General features: G+C 37.7%; 2 protein-coding genes across 3 annotated transcripts in view; one reads left to right on the forward strand and one right to left on the reverse strand.

Annotated features, from left to right (window-relative positions):
* Window positions 1-91: 91 nt before the first annotated feature.
* LOC106081282 (UDP-glucosyltransferase 2) lies at window positions 92-6498 on the forward strand. The gene is made up of 2 exons (XM_013243142.2): window positions 92-735; window positions 5637-6498. The coding sequence occupies exons 1-2, from the start codon at window positions 92-94 to the stop codon at window positions 6496-6498; spliced, it is 1506 nt and encodes a 501-aa protein (XP_013098596.2).
* Window positions 6499-8499: 2001 nt separating this feature from the next.
* LOC106081283 (myotubularin-related protein DDB_G0290005) overlaps window positions 8500-13477 on the reverse strand; it is a 96162-nt gene continuing 91184 nt past the window's right edge. For both annotated transcript variants that reach the window (XM_059365239.1, XM_059365238.1), the window contains exons 5-6: window positions 10838-11319; window positions 8500-10682 (exon numbers count right to left, since the gene is read on the reverse strand). In XM_059365239.1, the coding sequence (XP_059221222.1) occupies window positions 10574-10682; window positions 10838-11319 (591 nt within the window). In that variant the 3' untranslated portion in view covers window positions 8500-10573. The remainder of the gene's footprint in view (window positions 10683-10837; window positions 11320-13477) is intronic.

Genomic DNA, 13477 nt, shown 5'->3' on the forward strand with positions numbered 1-13477 from the left:
ATTGTTAATTGTCTCCATGAGGCTGATAAGTTTTTGTTTGTAACACAAAAGTCATGAGTAGATCTCTCCATTGGCGGGTGTCACTTGTAGAATGTATTGGCCGGCGTTCACAACCGTTTTGCTGCTGGTCTTGGCCGGGTGTTGTTGGCCACAAACAGGTGGCTCTCAGATATTGGCTTTATTCATCAATGGCCATCGTTCCCATTTGCTATTGTACTCATCCATAGTAAACCTGCTTTTGGATCGTGGTCACCATGTCACACTGGTCACCACAAATGACATACCGCAGATATCTGCAGAAGCCGCAAATTTACGATGGATTAAATTATCCTCCAACTATACAAGGGGCAGAGCCATGGCACAAAGTAATCCATTGGATAAAATCGAATCAATGCTGAGACGTATTGAATATACATCGAAATTCATGAAGGATCCAACATGGCTGAGTTTTATGCAGGAGAATCATCATCCTACCTACGATCTCATGATTTTAGGCTATCTCTTCAATGACTATCAATTGGGCGTGGCTGCCCATTTTAAATGTCCCGTTGTGGTGGTTTGGACCGGCCAACCTATAGGATTTGTACATAGACTAATGGGCAATCCAGAGGAGAGATGGTATGTGCCACAGCCTTACGACAGAAATCAATTTAGTGGTTTCAAAGCTCTTGCATTTGGATGGTTCGAAAAGTTTGTGGAATTATTGGCCTTGCAGAAAATGAAAGAGATTTACAAGTAAGTTTGTGAGATAACAAATCGATTCCTCAATCAAAAATTTTAACTTTAGTGGCATGATTATGGATCTTTTTTGTGCCAACAATTGTTGCATACGATGGTTGCCATTTATATTTCGGAATTGGACAACCCTTGTATTGCAATCTGCCGACTGACAGCTCTATCGTAAAGCTTGACATTTTTGAAGTTATACTTGCTGGAGGCCACCATATCGCAGAGGTTAGCATGTCCGCCTATGACACTGAACGCCTGGGTTCGTATCCTGGTGAGACCACCAGAAAAAACTTTCAGCGTTGGTTTTCCCCTCCTAATGCTGGCAACATTTGTGAGTTACTATGCCATGTAAAACTTCTATCCAAAGAGGTGTCACACTGCGGCACGCCGTTTAGACTTGGCTATAAAAAGGAGGTCCCATCTCATTGAGCTTTAACTAAGTGGAATTTTCATGGGAAAAATTTGCATTTGCATACGTACTCTGACATACGAGCGCTATTTGTGTTGTTTACAGTAACTTAAAAGATTCTTCTCGCTCAAAAATGGAATTAAATCGTGAACATTTTAGTGCGATAATTTTTACAACTTTCGACGTGGATTAACTCAACAACAATGCATCGATGAACTTCATTAAATTTTTGGCCATGAAGCTCCAGTGTTTATCAATGATATGGTCGTAGTTCACTCCAAGACGAATTTCGTTAGGTCGTTCAAAATCAGTTATTGTTCCAAAAACCATTGACGCTGTGCGCCAACCGATATTGCAAGATCATCAGGTGACCTATCGTGAGATTGAGACAACCTTAGCCATTAGTGGGCATACCAAAGGCCTGCTAAAAGGCGCCCGGGCAACCTAGGATTTTTCTCACCATCTCGCTAACACCTTAGCTCTAACTATCCAAATTTCAAGGACATATCTCTTTCGCATTGACGATTCGCACTCAATGCAATCGTCAATATCTATCGGCTGTATAGATGTTGAGCAACAGATTCTCTTGACGTTCTGGGCAATGTCCGTTTGTCAAACCATGTATTTGAAGTGTCGAAAGAAGCATTCGTGTGCTTGGGCTTTTTTATGCGGTGCAAAAATAACTTCACTCCCTCTGACGTTCTCAATATCTACACTACCTACATCAGGCGGAAAATGGAATTAAATTCACATGTATGAGCTGTAGATCGCAGACCGCGTTCAGGGAAGAGCGCTGGTGTTGATTGGCGACGGTAGGATATTCAACTCTATTGTTTCTCTTGAGCATCATCGTAATGTGGGCTGTGTGACGCTATTCTATCGATTCTTCCATAGTGTGTGTTGTGTGCTTCACAGATATTAGCCTTCTTATTCCTGATGTTAGGATGTTCGTCTGAAATACTAGACTTTCTAGGAACTCACACCCGTTTTTTTTTATTTGCGAGCTGACTGGACCATGTACTACAGAGAGAATTATTTTTTTGTCCGAACTATTTTCATGTGAAATCGTCTTCCTGTCAATGTCTTTCCACCTGACTTTAACATTCAGAAATTTAAAACAAACGTCAATAAAAACTAATTCCTCTCCCAATTCCTAAATTTTCGCTTGCCAAAAAAAAGCAAGTAAAAAGGCATTGGATACCCACCACCTCGGATTTATACTAACCACCTTTCGCAATATAACGGTGACAAATGCATAATTTATGAATAATTAATGATTTAATAATTTATGAACCCATAGCAGCAACGGATGTCGAAGAGCTTAACAGGACCGACTGTGTCAAATTTGAGTCCAATTTCTGCGAAATCGAGAAATAAACGTGTTTTTATTGTCCCAAGAAACTAAATCGAGAGATCGGTATATATGACAGCTATATCCACATATGAACCGATCTTGACCATATTCGGTACGAATGTTGAAAGGCCTAACAGAACTCATTGTGCGAAATCGGACAATTAATTCACACTTTATGGGCTTAAACCTTAAACCGGAATATCGATATATATGACAGCTACATCCAAATCTGGACCGATCAAGGCCGAATTGAATAGGGTTGGGGATGAGCCTAACACAACTTGCTTTACCAAATATCAGCAAAATTGGACAATAAATGCACCTATTATGGGCCCAGGACCTTAATTCGCCATACTCCGTAAGAATGTCGAGGGGCCTAACGCAACACATTGTGCTTAGTTTCAGCAAAATCGGTAATTATGGGCCTAAAATCTTTAATCGAGAGATCGGTCTATATGGCAGCTATATCAAAATCTGGACCGATGTGTGTCAAATTGAATAAGGATGTCGAAGGACCTAACATTACTTACTGTCCAAAATTTCAGCGAAATCCCACACTAAATGTGGCTTTAATGGACCAAGACCTTAAATCGGCAGATCGATTTATATGGGTGCTATATCAAGATATAGTCGGATAGTCCCGACAGAATCTGTACAAAGTTTCATCTCTCTCTCTTTGTGAGGAAGTTTCATATCTCTATTTTTAAAGACTGTAGCGTGATTTAAACGGACAGACGGACGGATATGGCTAGATCGTTTTAGATTTTTACGACGATCAAGAATATATATTATCTTTATAGGATCGGAAATGAATATTTCGATGTATTGCAAACAGAATGACAAAAGTGAATATACCCCCATCCTTTGGTGATGGGTATAAAAATTCAACATTCGCTTTAATTAGAAACAGTATGTTGTGTTAGACCCCTGGACATAATATTGGGTTGCCCAAAAAGTAATTGCGGATGTTTTAAAAGTAATAAAACTTAGAATGTACTTTAATCAAATATACTTTTTTACACTTTTTTTTAAAGCAAGCTAAAAGTAACAGCTGATAACTGACAGAAGAAAGAATACAATTACAGAGTCATAAGCTGTGAAAAAATTTGTCAACGCCGACTATATGAAAAATCCGCAATTACTTTTTGGGCAACCCAATATTTGGACATCCAGATCAGATAATATTTGCACGTATCCGCCATGCAGACCAACTTCTTGGATTCAAAAGTGGTACACTTTCGCCACAAAGACCGATCTCCATATTTATAATTTTTATTTTGCTAAAATTTCTAGCAATGAGTTTAGATAACGTCTCCGCCTTACGTCTCCCAGATTAGTCCATTTTTGAATAAATTGTAATTTATCGAGTATTCTTTATGTTCTCCGGGTGGGTTTTGTTTTTTATTGTCTAATATATAAGCCTACGAGCCATCTTAAATTGATAAGCGTTTTAGCCCAAGCAATTGTTAAACGTTTTAGCACCGCTGTTTTCAGATTGGTGTTCACAATCTTCGCTAGTTTTAATTTGGTGTTCACAATCTTCGCTAGAAACTAAGGGCTCAGAGGAACATTCTCGATAGTTAGTCTCTATATACTGATCTCCCGATTTGCGGTATAAGACCCATAAAAGGCTTATTAATATTCAGATTTTTATACCCTCCACCATAGGATGGGGGTATACGAATTTGGTCATTCCATTTGTAACTCCTCGATATATTCGTCTAAGACCCCATGAAGTATATATAGTCTTGATCGTCATGACATTTTAAGTCGATCTAGCAATGTCCGTCCGTCTGTCTGTCGAAAGCTCACTAACTTTCGAAGGAGTAAAGCTAGCCGCTTGAAATTTTACATAAATAATTCTTATTAGAATAGGTTGCTTGAGATTGTAAATGGGCCAAATCGGTCCATGTTTTGATACAGCTGCTATATAAACCGATCTTGAATCTTGACTTCTTGAGCCACTAGAAGCCGCAATTCTTATCCGATAGGGTTGAAATATTGCAAAAGGTGTTTTATTATGACTTCCAACAACTGTGATGAGTATGGTTGAAATCGGTCCATAACCTGATATAACTGTCATATAAACCTATCTGGGGTCTTGACTTCTTGAGTATCTAGAGGGCGAAATTCCTATCCGATTTGGCAGTAATTTTGTACTACGTGTTAGGTTATGACTTCCAAGGAAATGGAACGTTATAACTGTGGTAAATATGGTTCAAGTCGGTCCATAACCTGTTATAGCTGCCAAATAAACCGATCTTGAATCTTGACTTCTTGAGCCACTAGAGGGCACAATTCTTATCCGATTTGGCTGAAATTTTGTATAACGGCTTCTCCCATGACCTTCAACATACGTGTCAATATGGTCCGAATCGATCTATGGCCTGATGCAGCTCCCATATAAACCGATCTCTCTATTTTACTTCTTGAGTCCCTAAAGGGCACACTTCTTACTCGAATTGGAAATTTTACACAATGGCTTCTATTGTGATCTTCAACATCCAATTTAATTATGTTTTGAATCGGACCATAACTTGATATAGCTCCTAACAAGAGATATCGGAAAAAGAACTCAACAAATGCGATGTATGGTGGAGGGTAGATTCGACCCGGCCGAACTCAGCATGCTTTTACTTTTTTTTTACTTTTTTTATTTTAAATCAGCATGCTTTAAAAAAATATTATCAGTATTCAAATTTCTTCAAAATTGAAGCGTCTTCGTTTATACTCCTTATCTTTTGCTCTGCGATAACTAACGGGTTTTGTTTCTCTTTTGAGACGAGCTCAATGAGCGGAGATGCAAATGGAAAAGGAAAGCAAAAGATACCAACACATACCTACCACAATGGGACGCGTTTCGTCTTTGGTTAGAAGACTTTTCAACCAATATTAGGTGTCATAGCTTCAAGGGCCGTGTGTTGGTATATTGTATTTGAATCGTATTAATAGCGAAACGCAATTATCAGATCACCCAGCTCGTCAACTCTGCTTATTAGCTGAACTTTTCCCAATGCATATATTTTTGTGTAATGACTGACATTCATTCTGTGACAAATTACAATTCTTTCGTACTACACATGATTTTGTGCAACTGTTGGAAGTTGTATAGATGGTTTTTTTATATTTTTCTTATATTTCTAGTGAACACTTTCCGGAATCAAAATACCCCGCCTTCAATGAAATACGAAAAAATGTTTCATTGGCCCTATTCAATCATCACTCTTTAAGTGAAGGACCCATAGCACCTTTTTTACCAGCTATTATTGAAATTGGAGGCTTGGAGTATCACAAGCAAGAACACAAAGATAATAAACTTGAAAGCATACTGAAGACTAAAGATAATATTATCTATTTAAGTTTTGGATCCCGAGTCAAATGGTCACAAATGGACACAAATTTTGTAGATATATTTTTAGAATCCTTTGGGCAATATCCCAATTACACAATTCTATGGACTTATGACAAAAACTGCACCGAATTGGAAATGAAGTCCGGAAATGTTTTGTGCCAACAGTGGTGGCCACAAACTCTCATTTTGGCATCAAATAAGACTAGGCTATTTATAAGTCATGGTGGTAAGGGCAGCATATCAGAAGTCTATCGTTATGGCAAACCCATACTGGGGTTTCCATTCTTCGGTGATCAGAGAGCAAATGTGGCAAAGATACAGGCAAAGCATATGGGCTTAAAATTGGATATTCACAATCTCACCAAAGAAGGTTTGGTGAGGGCCATACATGAACTTTTGACAAAGGAGGAGTATCGAAGAAATTCAGAGGAATTCTCTAGCCTTTATAAAGATAGGCCACAGACAAATGAGCAGACTCTTATATATTGGTTGGAGTATGTTATTCGCCATCGGGGAGCCCAACATTTACGTAGTCCGGCTTTGGAGTTGAATGTTATCGAATATTATAACTTAGATGTGTATATGGTAATAATGTTGTCATTAGCTATATTAAGAGTAGTTTGTAATTGGATAGAGAAGAGCTTTAAGAAGTAATGTTTACATTTTTATTTCATTCATAGAACTTACTGTTTTTTAGACTTTTTCCAGTAACCTCCCCGCTTAGGATTAAAACACCAAAGATAATTGTCGTCGTATGACTAGCTTTATTTATAGCAAATATAATTGATTGTAAAAAAAACAACAAATAATAATATTTAAAATCTAGACTTGTATAAAAAAAGAACATACAATACAAACATATAAAGTACGTGTTGCATATGCTTTATACGAATAATTAAGGAATTATCAAATGGTTTGCCCTAGATTTTACAATTGACTTTGTATTCATTAGATTTTAAAGATTTGAGCTTGTTTTAAGACACAATAAAATTCGATCAGCTTGTAAAACTAGGATTTATTTTCCATTTAACTCTTTTTTTTTCATTAGATAATAAGATGATAAAAATAGTAGATAGACATTAAGTACGTGCTGAATGTTTTGTTTTTATTCTCATAATATTAGAATGTAAATGTTAGTACAATACTCGTTTAGATAAAATGGGCTTATATACAAATCGATGTGTTTTAAGTTTTCCTTTACTATTCTATACTGTTAGTTGCGAAAATGCGAATGAAAAGTTGGTTGCAAATTTTGTTTATTATGCAATGGCTACAAAATGTGGCATTAAAAGAAACATGGGAGTTATATCCAAAATATTGAAGGACTTTATGCTGTATGTAAGCCATTTGTTGGTGGGGGAATAATTCTTAAAAGACATCAATAAGAAAACTTTGGAGTTCTTTTATAAGCGCAACAATGTTATAGCCAGATAATGCCCAATGATGTTTGCGCTCATTCCTATTTATTCAACAAAATTTGGATTTCAATTCGCCAGAATGATAAATCCTTGCACGTTAAAGTGGTCTTAATATTGTAATGACACTTGTCTAATTTAATGTTTTTTAGATAATGTTCTCCTCTTTGCAATGTTTGTGCCATTGTTTGTTTGTTCCGCTTGGTAAATCTACCAATAATGCATTTGCATTTACTTTTGGAGAAAAGATTAAATTTAGTGATATATGACCTTTTTTTGGAAGATTTAAAATATAGAGAATTTTCGTTTAGTTTTCTTGTGCATGTATAATAATGAGGATTCTTAGGGTAATATTTGAGTGAAAAATTTTTTCTTATGGCAAGGTAAACAAAATTCTTTTTACAAAAGTTATTTCACTTTATTTTATGTCTTATTAACTATTCAATTCATGAATGTGACTAATTTGGAATCTTAGAATCTAGAAATGTAATCAAGGGTATTTAGTTAATATTCATTACAGTTCTGGATGTTCCCAGCTCATTTGAAGAAAGGTGATTTTATTCTTACAATTGTTTGTGAGACCTTGGGCACAATTCGATTGATTGTTTGAGGGGATTAAAAAAGAAGAAAATAAAGAATAAAGAAAGATAGAAATACGGCGTTCAAAATAATGCACTGATGGTGATATTATGTTGAACAGGCGTTGTTGAAAATATTCTCAACATGCGGAGATAAGTTTCTAAACGCTCGTTGTTGTTTTCATGCACCGTCCGTTATGAACAGCCACCCTGTAAAATCTCATGCGTAACAACCAGAGCTCTACAGCGGTCGAACGCAACTCATGCCTCAACGTATTGTGTTTTAATTTTTGAATGACTCAAACAGAATATTTCTATGTATTGAAAACAACGCTACTTGAATGAACACACAAACACATGACGTTTAAAGTGGTGAGTTGTTTTTTGTATGTTACCGCATGTTGCTTGTGAGTGGCGTTGATTTTGCTTTTTTGCCTTTTTGGATGTCGAGTACATGATTCTGAGTGCGAGTTAAAAAAATGATGATGAAACATCCAAACCAACGCTTAATTGTCATGAAATTTTATGTACTCGTAAGAGGGTGATATAGTGTTACCATTGTGCGACTAATGTCGGAATTTCTAACCTTATAGAGTCAAATGACATTTAAAACTGACTACTTTTCTGCAAAAGTGCGACTTACAAATTCTTACAAGACCCTGTCTACTATTTTTTTGAGGAAAAGTTTTTTTTCTAACTTTTTTTAATCGAATTTTTATGCGATCTTTTCAAAAATCTTTTTCAAACTATCAACAGAACTACTAACATAACAATTTTCCATCCATAACCGTTTCTAAAGCAACACCGCAGCATCATCACTATGATTTGATTGAATGCTTATGCTTTTTTTGTGCCATTTCAGGTGTTGGTTGTCTCTCTATTGCTCTCATTCTTTTATACATAACAACGCTTTTGACGAAATAGATGAAGGCAAACGATGTTACACGATGAATCATTCAAACGAACAAACATCCAAACGTGCAAATGAGTGTCATGACTTTTATTCATATTCCTCATGAGAGTGTGCCGAGGGCTAATGCTGAGTTGATTTCAGTTTGCGTTATGTATTGACATCCATTTTTTTTTTGAGTATAACACTAATAAAAAAGAATCCGCTTGCAGTTCTCTGGCACCAACCTTAAGTTTCATTGACTCTTAAAACCTTGTATGTACATAAGACCGTCCTGTCCCATAGGGAACAATTTTTTTCAAATTGTTTTGTAATCAAGGTACAGGTCGCATTTGTTATCAAATCATCACGAAATTGCAGTATTTTAATAATAATTGGTAGAGGCTTTCAGATGGGTAATACAACATTCCATACCAAATTTCATACATATCCGTCCAATAATCAAATTTTCGTGATGACTGGATAATGAATGCGATCTCTACCTTCATTACAAAAAAAAAAAAAAAAAAAACGACAGACTGACTAGGGTTATCTTGCATGTTTTTAGGGACTTTGGCTTCATTATTTCGACTTCAGTATTAAAAAGTTGGCAAATAACCAAAAAAAAATCGAACTTGGCAAAACTTTGAGGTCCCAGCAGCACCTGTTAACATCTTCCAATTGTGCTAAATTTTTGGGAATCTTAAAATCTAACAAAACACACAATGATGGGATGAATGGATCACAGTTTCGTTTCTCAGGAGCACACAAAAACCATAAAACTGTGCATTAGTCGTTGTCAGAATGTGAACGGCAGTTTACGTTTCGTCCACAAAAACCTTTTATTTGTTTGTGAACATTTGTGGTTGATCTGATAACATATGTGTGTTGATTCACTTTTATGAACCAATGGAGTCAATTTGACAACTAAAACATGGTCCGATTTGTACTATACCCTGTACGAACGTCGAGTGTACTATACCCTTCCAAACAAGCTCGTCATGAAGACCTTATCGAACCAAGGATTCTAAAGGAAGCCCATCCCTAGATTTTCTAAGAATTTTGGCCTAAGATACCAAAAGTCTAGAATAAAAATCGACCTTCCGGTTTTTATCGACAAAGTACATCCATAACTAAAGTATCTTCTACGTTCAGACGTATAGTTTGTCTTTTTTATAATCAAGGTCTATTGAGTTGCACGAAATTTGGAATGTGCTATTGCGATTTGAAAGCCTCTGTCTAATTTCGACAAAATCTGTTCGGATTTGTAAACTCAATTTTTATTTTAGAACCATGGTTTTTTGGGCAAATTTTCTTAGAATTCGTTGTAGATAAGAATTTGCTGCTTTTTCGACTAAAAAATTGGTTGAACCTAGTGTACAGGAGGTAAATTATTTTTGGTCCAGCCCTTATCGAAGACGCACTGTGCCTTATGTTCCAGAACAGTTTTGATGCAGCTTCATGAGCAGCCAGTTCCAAGGTCTCTCTGTTTAGTACAGTTTGTTAATAAAAGGTTCGTAGATGTAGTCATAAACTTAGGACGCTCTCTGGGTAGTGGGCTGAACAAACCTCCCCAAAAGGGGTTTAGAAAGATGGGCTGGTTACCTTAATAGGCATGGAACTGATTTCTAATTGTTTCAGTAGCAGAGCAGTAGGAATTGCATAAAAAAGTTTATTTTTTGATAGAAAACATTTTTGAAACTATTTTTTTTAACTTCGGACAACAACTTCAAATAAGCTGGGAACATCCAAAACATTTTGCTGGAAATACATTTTCACATGATTGAAAATGGTGTTGATGATGATGCTTAAAAACTAAATTTAAAATATGGAAATTCGTTTGTTTTCTAAAATTTCGGTTTACCATGTGATCGGTAACTGGGACATCTTCCTGACTGGACATTGTAGTCACCAAAGGCACACACGGGAGGTTTGCAATCATGCTCGCTAATACACCTAAAGAAAAAAGTAAAAAAAAAACACAGAATAAAGGGACATCAAAAAGTTTCTGGGGAAAATATAGACAATAACATGGCCATAACATCTAGTTCTTGATTGTCTTCAATGCAAGGGCTAAAAATAACAAAAAAAGCACATAGCAAGCAACTTACTTGCGATCTTCCAGTGAAAATCCTTCCTCGCCCTGTTTAAAACGCAGACACGTTTGATTATTGGCCACACAATCACATCGGCATTTGCGCGTGAGCACTGTGTGTGGCCGCGGCAGATGAGCATGGCGTTCAACATCCTCTTCCAAGGCACTAAAATGTCGAGGACAATGGCAACTGAGCATATTCTCCGTACGCTGGTGCTGATGATGATGATGACGATGAGGGTACTGCGTCTCTAGATGATGAGTTTGAGATTTCATATCTGATCGAGCCACCAATTGCTGTTGTGGCTGGTATTGGTACTGAAGCAAAGTCTTCGATGGTTTTTGTATTTGTGGTGTTCGATGATGTTGCCAAGAACCAGATCTCTTACCACGTGGCATTGATTCGTATTGCAAACTGGCACGATTGACACAATGACATTCGGTGTGATTTTGCATTGGCAACGCCTCGATTTCTTTGCGATAATTAAAGTCGTACGACTACAAAAAATAGAGCAGAACAACGATAAAAAAATAAAACAGCGTAAAAGGATATGAAAGTAAATTTGGTTCCATATAATCTGTTAAGTTATCAGATGATTTTTTATACAATGCTGGGTGCGCTACACTAAAAAAAAAGATTTTCGCCGTCCTACCGACCGTTTCACTTCTCCACAATGTTGCATGCGCATTCGTCGTCCACTCCCTTAACTCGGACTGCGTCGACCCGAAAGGCTTTGGGTTAACCAAGTTTATTGACAGCAATCATCTGGCCTTCACCGCTTAATCGTCTGCCCTTTCATTTCCCCTTACTCCATTATGGCCCGGCACCCAAACAATGGGGATTTTGCCATCCTCAGAGAAGGCGTTAATGTCCTTCTTACACTGCAAGACTGTTCGTTAGCTTACCGTCCTGGTGGATATTGTCATTATGGCAATTTTACTGTCGGTAAAGATGTTCACACTCGACGTCCTCGCGTTAGCACCACACCACTTCACGCATTCCGTGATCGCCCGGATCTCCGCCTGCAGGACCGTATTATGGTCAGGCAGTCTAAAACAGATCTTAGTCCCTGGGTCCTCAATGTAAACCCCCAGGCCCACCCTGTCCTCTAGCTTTGATCCATCCGTGTAACATGATCTTTCAGATGGCAATACTAGGGTTCCGTCAATCTAAGACTGTCCCGATGGCAGCAGTGCCTCGCACTCGACTTCAAGGTTCATCTCAGGTATCCGATCGGAAACCTCTTCCCTTCCTTCCAGGTTTCCTATCGTCGCCACGATTATACCGCGATGGTATGAGCTGCTTTCCTCCTCAACCGATTCTCACATCGCCTTAAGTCTCATAGCCGCAGTGGCCTCACATTTAATTATTATAAAGTATATATACGTATGTATGTATAATCTTAGGTTAGTCTCTTAAACAGTCTCTCACAAATTTAGTCCATTGTGTGACTACAGTAGCAGTAGGTCGAAGCCTCTGATGGCAATTGAACCCACAAAACCCGAAGCGGTTATCCTAGCACTTTACTAACTCAACTTAAAACTCTAAGACGACCAAGCTATGTCTGTCCTTCTGTCCGCTGAAATTACATTACAGTCTTTAAAAATAAAAATATTGAGTTGAAAATTTACACACATATTTTCTTTCCATATACAGCTTTAGTTCAAAAATGAGATATATTGGACTATATACCGATATAGCTGCCATACACACCAATCTTCCATTTTGAATTTTTAAGCTCATAGAAGGCGTAGGTAAGATTTAATTACGTTGAAATTTGGAACTGTGAGTTTTACGGAATCGCTCAACATCCACGCCGAATTTGGCCAATATCGGATCATATTCAGATATAGCTGGCATATAGACTGATCTCCGCATTTAAGATCTTTGGCCCATTAAAGGCCCATTCATTATACGATTTCGCTGAAATTTAAATTTTGAGTTGTATTTGAATTCACTTTATCCGTACCGATTATAGCCCAGATCGGATCATATTTGGATATAAAGAGTTGGGGCTTAAAGAGAACATTTAATTGTCCAAATTTGAAGAAATTTGGAGCAGTGGACAGTCTAACCAGTCTTGACCCGACGCCAGAGCAGACAGCCTATATCGTGACAATCCGATCGGGCAGCTTCTCTCTCAACAAAATTATCTTCGGGATGGAAGCCGCCCTAACATCCAGTCACCAAATCGGCAAGTAGTCCCAAGAAACACCGCTCCCAATAATTGCCTCAAGGCATCGTATGACATACGGTCCTGCACTTTGCAACATAGCAGGCAGTACGCCACCCAGTCCCGTTACAAGTAGGTTTCAAACAAATTCAATGGGCAGAGAAGGCAACTTTGCTTTACAAGTGAGACAGTGACTCGACACTAATGAATCAGTTGATACCATCCGGTTACATCGACACTCCAGCTAATTCTGAGCGCCCAAGAAAGTGCGTCGCCGCTAGCAGCTAGAGCTAATCAAAGCTGGATTCCGAACAGGTTCCGCCGTCGCTCATAATGCTTCTAAGGTTTCTCGGAATAACTTACTTATTGGAAGCCAAATTACGGCATGGTTGGGGTCTATAGATCCACGGTGATGTGTCATAAGAGGGACAACTTAAAGAGGTGTACTCCACCTTTTGGAATATAGTCATTTGGAGTGCACC

Source organism: Stomoxys calcitrans, chromosome 3, assembly GCF_963082655.1.
Source record: "Stomoxys calcitrans chromosome 3, idStoCalc2.1, whole genome shotgun sequence".
In the NCBI taxonomy this organism is placed as follows: domain Eukaryota; kingdom Metazoa; phylum Arthropoda; class Insecta; order Diptera; family Muscidae; genus Stomoxys; species Stomoxys calcitrans.

Coding starts and splice junctions, on each gene's coding strand:
- LOC106081282 (XM_013243142.2), top strand. CDS start 92: ATGTATTGGCCGGCGTTCACAACCGTTTTGCTGCTGGTCTTGGCCGGG. Junction 736..5,636: donor AAAATGAAAGAGATTTACAA/GTAAGTTTGTGA, acceptor TTATATTTCTAG/TGAACACTTTCCGGAATCAA.